This window comes from Carlito syrichta, unplaced genomic scaffold, assembly GCF_000164805.1.
Source record: "Carlito syrichta isolate Samal-C Ts95f unplaced genomic scaffold, Tarsius_syrichta-2.0.1 Scaffold314284, whole genome shotgun sequence".
NCBI lineage: Eukaryota > Metazoa > Chordata > Mammalia > Primates > Tarsiidae > Carlito > Carlito syrichta.
In genome coordinates this window covers 85,398-92,824 of record NW_007258380.1, presented here as the reverse complement: position 1 = coordinate 92,824, position 7,427 = coordinate 85,398, and the positions used below count along the sequence as shown (strand labels likewise).

At 43.0% G+C, this 7,427-nt stretch overlaps 1 protein-coding gene across 1 annotated transcript in view; it reads right to left on the bottom strand.

Annotated features, from left to right (window-relative positions):
- Positions 1–6,941, bottom strand: part of RAD18 (RAD18, E3 ubiquitin protein ligase) — a 131,754-nt gene extending 124,813 nt beyond the window's left edge. Inside the window, 3 exon segments of the mRNA XM_021719157.1 lie at positions 3,193–3,270; positions 6,888–6,914; positions 6,917–6,941. Coding sequence (XP_021574832.1) covers positions 3,193–3,270; positions 6,888–6,914; positions 6,917–6,941 — 130 coding nt within the window.
- Positions 6,942–7,427: the final 486 nt, after the last annotated feature.

Genomic DNA, 7,427 nt, shown 5'->3' with positions numbered 1-7,427 from the left:
TGGGAGGTTGAGGTGAGTGGATTGCCTGAGCCCACGGGTTCGAGACCCACCTGGGCAACTTGGTGAGACCTCATCTCAACAATAAATTTTTTTAAAAATTAGCTGGGCATGGTAATGCGCGTCTGTAATTCCAGCAAGGCGGAAGGATCGCTGGAGCGCAGCAGGTGGAGGCTGCGGTGGCCGGGAGCGGCCACTGCACTCAAGTCTGGGCAACAGAGTGAGACTCCAACTCAAAAAAAATAAAAAATACTATAATCCCAGCACTTTGGGAGGCTGAGGTGAGAGGATTGCCTGAACCCACAGGTTCAAGACCAGCCTGGGTAACTTGGTAAGACTTCATCTCTACAATAAATCAAGAAAATTAGCCAGGCATGATGGCACATGCCTGTAGTTATAGCTACTTGGAAGGTTGAGGGGAAAAGATCACCTGAGCCCAGCAGGTCAAGGCTGCGGTGGCCATGAGCATGCCACTGCACTACAGCCTAGGCGACAGAGTGAGACTCCAACTCAAAAAAAAAAAGAGAATATGAAAAACTTACAGTTAACATCATATTTAATGGCAAAAGACTAAATGCATTCCCAAAATAATTTGGAAGAAAGGCAGGATGTCCACCTACACCACTTCTATTCAAAATTGTACTCGAGGTACTAGCCTGTGTAACAAGAAATATAGGGCATACAGATTTAAAAATAAGTAAAACTGTCTTTATTCACACATGACATGACTATGTAAAATTTTCTAAGGAATCAACAAAAGATGCTTGAATTAAAAAGTGAATTTAGGCCGGGCTCTGTGGCTCAGCCTGTAATTCCAGCACTTTGGGAGGCCAAAGCGAGTGGATTGCCTGAGCCCACAGGTTCAAGACTAGTCCAGGCAACTTGGCAAGACCTCGTCTCTACAATAAATCAAAAATTAGCTGGGCATGGTAGCACACGCCTGTAGTTTCGGATACTTGGAACGCTGAGGCAGAAGGATCGCTGGAGCCCAGCAGGACAAGACTGTCGTGGCTGGGAGTATGCCCCTGCACTGCAGTCTGGACGACAGAGTGAGACTCCGACTCCAAAAAAAAAAAAAAGTGAATTTAGCATAGTCAAGTGATAAAAGTTTAATATAAAAAATGATACTTCTTTGTGCAAAGTCTATGAAATGAAAATTAAATAATGTTGTTGAGAGATAGAGAGATATAAGGACAAGAGAAATATATCATGTTCACAACACTAAACACTCAACATTGTTAAAATGTCAGTTCTCCCAAATTGACCTCTAGATTCAAACAATTCTAATGAACATCCCAACAGGCTTTGTTGTAGAAATTGACAGCTTGATTCTAAAATTTATATGGAAAAATGCTAAGATCCTAAAAGAACAAAAGAAAAACGAATTTGGAGGACTTACAAAACCTGACTTCAAGACTTACTAAAATACCACACTATCAAAACTGTGTGGTATTGGCACAAGGATAGACACACAAATCAGTGGAACAGAAAAGAGTCCAGAAATAGACCACACATGGTTAGCTGGTGTCCCATTGACTGAGACAGAGAGAAATTTATCAGGTGACAAAAGAGTTTATTATCTTAATTGTAGTGGTTACATGGCATATAAATTTGTCAAAACTCATTGACACTTTAATGTACATTTAAAATGAATGCATTTCATTTTATGTAAATTATAGCCAAATAATGATAATGTCAAAATATATTATGAAACAATTCCCAAAACTCACCCTGGTTTTTCTGGTCTGGAAGGAAACTTACATTCATTAAGGACCCATCATGTGCCAGACACTAATTCTGCACATTTAATTCATACAACCATTTTCTAAGGTAAGACTCACTCACCAGATTTTTACATTGGAAGAAATGTTGGGCAAGTGCTAACTCATCTACCTAGAACGTGGGAGTCAAGTCAAGCCTAAGCCCATGTTGCCATCATTGCCATTCTCATATTAAGTCTTCTCTGTAGTTACTTTTTCACCAACGCTACTACCCATACCCACTAAAACCATTTTTAGATCTAACTTGATTGTTTTTTGTTTTTTTTTAACTTTCCGAGATAAATCAACTTGAAAAGAAAAGAAAAAAAGATCATGAACCTAGCTGGGCGTGGTAGCGCGCACCTGTAGTTCCAGCTACTTGGAAGGTTGAGGCAGAAGGATCACCAGAGCCCAGCAGGTCAAGGCTGTGGTGGCCAGGAGCGTGCCACTGCACTCCAGTCTGGGCAACAAAGTGAGACTCCAACTCAAAAAAAAAAAAAGAAAGAAAGAAAGATCATGACCCTAAACGGTCCCTAAACTGCATGACTAGCTTCTGAACAATAATAGGCTAACCCCTATGTGCTAAATACCTCAAGTTACAGTATTTACAAAATACTTATATACTGGACTCATAAAAAGATGTACAGACAGGCACGGCAGCTCATACCTATAATCCCAACACTCTGGGAAGCAGAGGCAAGAGGATTGCCTGAGCCTAGGGGTTCAAGACCAGCCTGGTCAACTTGGCAAGACCTCATCTCTACAATAAATCAAAAAATTAGCCAGCATGGTGGTGTGCACCTGTGCTTCCAGCTTCTTGAAAGGCTGAGGCGGAAGGATCACCTGAATCCAGCAGGTCGAGGCTGTGGTGGCTGTGAGCATGCCACTGTACTCCAGCCTGGGTGAGAGAGTGAGACTCCTACTCAAAAAAAAAAAAAAAAGACTTATAAACAAATTCCACTATGACTATTTCCAGCATCACACAGCAGTTAAGATATAAAACTATCTGTAAGACTCTTATTCTCCCACTGGGTAAATTATTATTATTGTTACAGATTTTTAATCTTTGAAATTCCACACCAATTACCACTAAATAGAACAATCTATCTTTTACTCTGTTAAAAACACAAATTCTAAAACTTAACATCTAGTGTCAATTGGCAAATAAAGACCACATATCATGGCCAAAATATTTACTACCATAAATGCTATAATGGGTATAAAAATATCCTAGGGGAAGGTGGTAGAAAATATAGACGCCTTGCAAAATCTTCAATATTCAAGATGAAGGTGTGAAAAAAAAAAAACCTTTTGCAAATTTCAAGATAAAGGAGCTAAAGAAATAAATATGTGTACTTTACTTGAGCTAGTGTAGTTAACACTAGCTCAAGTAAAAATCACAATTTACCAGCTCACAGAAACAAAACATACTTACAGTTATGTGAACACTGAGGAATTATCATTGCAATGTTGAAATATTCAAAACAAATTCCACACCGCAGCAAATCATCTACTCTCTGAAATGCAAAACCATATGATAAAATATCATTAGCCATTTAAAAATGTGCTTTCAAAGAATAATTAATGCCGTAGGAAAATGCTCATGTTTTAATAGACACTTTTTTTTAAAAGTCAGAAAACAAATCTACTACAATAATACATCATAGCAATTCCGTAGGTTCATCTCCACATATGCCCATAGCATCGGCATCCCAGTTTCAAAGATGAAACCTACAAAGTGCCTAAGTTGACTGGATCAAACCCACAACTCCAAGATGATCCCAAATTAAAAATACATAAAAACTGAAGAAAAAGAAGATAAAATGTTAAATAGTGGTTATCTCTGGATGGTAACAACAACAAAAATGCCTGAATAAAGAATGGTTGGTAGATGACCCAAAATTTTCTTAGTTTAGAGAAAGAGAAAGTGACAGAGTAAAGTAGAAAACAGATGAATGGAAGTAATAATTATAAAAACATTCATAAATTTTGGGGGTTACAGATCCCTTGAAAATTGAAAGAGGCCAGGTGCAGCAGTTCATACCTGCAATCTCAGCATTTTAAGAGGTTTAGGGAAGAGGATCAATTGAGGACAGGAGTTCAGGACCAGATTGGGGAACATACTCATAGTGAGACCCTGTCTCTACAAAAAATTCAAAAAGTCAGCCAGGCATGGTGAACAACCCTGTAGTCCCAGGTACTTAAGAGGCTACGGTGGGAGGACTGCTTGAGCCCAGGAGTCCAAGGTTGTAGCGAGCTACATGCCACTGAACTCCAGCCTGGGTGACAAAGCTACCCTCTGTCTCTAAAGAGGAAAAAAAGGATAAAAACTAAGGACTCTTATCAGAAAAACATACACACAGACGAAAAATGTGTAAATAATGTAAGACTTCGAAATCTTTCTATGGATTCCAGGTTAGGAACCATGGATTCTGAGTCAGATTTCTATTCAATATAAGAAAGAACTTTAGCCAGGCACAGTGGCTTACATCTTTAATCCTAGCATTTTGGGAGGTGGAGGCAAGAAGATTGCCTGAGCCCAGGGGTTTGAGACCAGCCTGGGCAACCTGGTGAGACCTCATCTCTAAAATAAATCAAAAAAAAATTAGCCAGGCCTGGTGGGGTGTGCCTGTAGTTCCAGCTTCTTGGAAGGCTAAGGCAGAAGGATTGCCTGAGCCCAGCAGGTGGAGGTTGCTGTAGCCGTAAAAGTGCTACTACACTCCAGTATGGGTGACAGAGTGAGATTCTGATGAAAAAAAAGAAAGAAAAAATTAACTTCAGTCAGAGCTGCTTCTGAGAGCAGTTAGTTCTTTGTCCCTGGAGGAGTTCAAGAAAAAATTAGATGAGCAGTTGGCAGATATGCAATAAAAGAGATTAAAATACTGGAGGGGCTGGCTTTCCAATCTTATGGCTTTCCAGTCTTAAGATATTATGATTCTAATGTGAGTTAAATATGGGCTCAATCAACACATGGTAGAACACTCACTGAACACTCTCTAGTGCTCAACTCTCTATCTTCAGTGCTGTGGTGAGTAAAGTCAGTGAAGACATGCAACCTGCCTCTAAAGAACACTATGAAGTTGCAGGAATAAAAATATGCTTAAATCTACAAAGCAAGAGCTTTACAGGTTACAGAGCTCTTTCACTTTCTTTAGCCAATATAATCTTCATGACAACAAATAAAAAGGGGAGAGAAGCACTTAGCACAAGTGCTAATAATAATAAAGATACAGTAACTGAATACTTTAAATCAACTAGCAAATAATGTTTGAGTACCCACTTTGTGTAAGGCACTGCAATAAGCACACTGAATAAGCCAGCAGGATCTGTACCCACACATATTAACTCATTTAAGCAAACCTATGAACTATTTCTGTCCCTAGTTTATAGTTGAGGAAATTCAGGCTCAGAGAAGTTAGGTAACTGACTCAAGTTCACAGAGTTAAGAAGCAGAAACCAGGCCAGGCGCGGTGGCTCAAGCCCAGCACTTTGGGAGGCGGCGGTGAGGGGATTGCCTGAGCCCATGAGGTCAAGAACAACCTGGGCAACTTGGCACCTCATCTCTACAATAAAACTTTTTTTAAAAACATTTAAAATTTTTATTTATTTATTATAAAGATGTGGGGTACAATTAGGGGTTAGCTATATAAACACCAATCATGCAGGTACCCTTGTTGATGAGGTATGCCCCTCCCTCCCCTAGCAGTTTCCCTCAACTGCCAGTCCCACTCCCCCCCCCCCAGACAGTTTTCCACTACTGCCAATCGCTTTCTTATAGTATAATAATTGTTCAAGGTCAGCTTACGAGTGAAAACATATGGAACTCAGTTCTTTGTTTCTGTGATAAATCACTGAGTATAATCGACTCCAAATCCATTCAAGTTGCTGCAAAATTTGTCGGGCATGGTAGTGCGCGCCTGTAGTTCCGGTTACTAGAAAGGCTGAGGGGAGAGGATCACCTGAGCCCAGCAGGTGGACACTGGGGTGGCCGTGAGCATGCCACTGCACTCCAGCCTGCGTGACAGAGTGAGATTCCAACTCAAAAAAAAAAAAAAAAACAGAAACCAGACCTAACTCAGGACCACTGGAACTCAAATCTATGCTCTTCTCCACTGTATCATGGTGCCAAAGCCACCACAACTTCAAACCCACAGCTTTCCTGAATCTTTCCACAATGTCAGCTTCTCACCATGGGGATATCTCAAGTCCCCAAGCACCGTAGCAGGAAGAACACGGCCTTATACTTTCTTTAGCCTTCACTTAGTCCTCTAAATCAGTTATATGAGTCAGTGGGACGGATACTATCATCCCCAAGTTGACAAAACTGAGGAACAGGAGGAGAAAGTTACCTTACCCACAGTCACAAACAGAAACAATTACAGAGAAAGAAGGAAAACCAAGCAAAACCTGACTCTTACCCAGGGCAGCAAAGTTATTCGTTCTTGAGCAAACCTAGCAGGAATCTAAGGCCCACCACCACGATAAATGCAAACTGGTATTCCTTGCCAAAACAGAAAGTGACCACAAAAATAAATGCTATTGAAGTAAAATAATGCCACGAAATGAAACACTAGGGCCGGGCCTAAGTTGTGATCGCTGTTGAAAGCAGAAGCAAGCAATTGTTACAAAAGAGTTAGGACGTTAGGGAGGAGTTGGGGCAGCACGTTGGGACAAACCAGCACTCATCTTATTGAGGGTAATTAGGAGAAATGAAAGAGCGTGTAAAGACTGCCTGCTTGGCTACGTGATTAAATAAATGTTACTGGATACAGTGTCCACCCAAAATCATGTCCGGTGTCACTGTTTACATAGTGCTAGACACAAAGTAAGCTCTCAGAAAAGGCTAGCTGTCACTACTGCCGTCACTGTTTAGAGCAACAGTTTTTCTCGAAGTCATTGTTGTGACTGAACGGCGGAACACCTAGTTCTACAAGACGGCCAACCTCAGCTCAGCATTCGCGACCGAGGTCTCTCCCTGTCACTTCTGCGGGAAAAAAACTGAGGCCCAAGGCCACGCGGTCGGCAAGCGGCAGAGCAGAACCGGGTAGCCTGGCCTGTTCGCCGCTCGCGCCTCGTCCTTTCTCCGCCTCCAGACGGGGTCACCCAGGAGCCTCCAACTGCCCGAATCACTCACCTTCATAACTGCCAGGCCCGCAGCCACCGAGGCTCGGCCACGGAGTCCATGGTCACTCCTGCGGCTGCTGAGGGTCCGCCGCGCGCCGGCCTCCAGCGCTCCACTACCACTCGAAATTGCCCGCGCTAATGACCTGCGTCAGCAGTCCGCGACTCGCCTGAGGCGCGCGGAGCCTGCCGGAAGTTGTAGTGCGTGGGCGGAGCGCAGCCCGGGCGCTCGCACTACGCATGCGCCAGGCTTCTCCCCTGCCCGTCAAGCGGAAAGCGGGTGGTGGTTTAAAAGCTCAGAGCCTCCAGGCACGGTGGCTCACGCCTATCATCCCAGCCCTTTGGGAGGCTGAGGCGAGAGGATTGCTTGAGCTCGGGGGTTGGAGACCCGCCTGGGCACTTTGGTGAAACATCGTCTTTACAATAAATCTAAAAATTAACCGGGCGTGGTGGTGCGCGCCTGTAGTTCCAGCTCCTTGGGAGGCTGAGGTGGAAGGATCTCCTGAACCCAGCAGGTGGAGGCTGCGGTGGCCGTGAGCGTGCCACTCC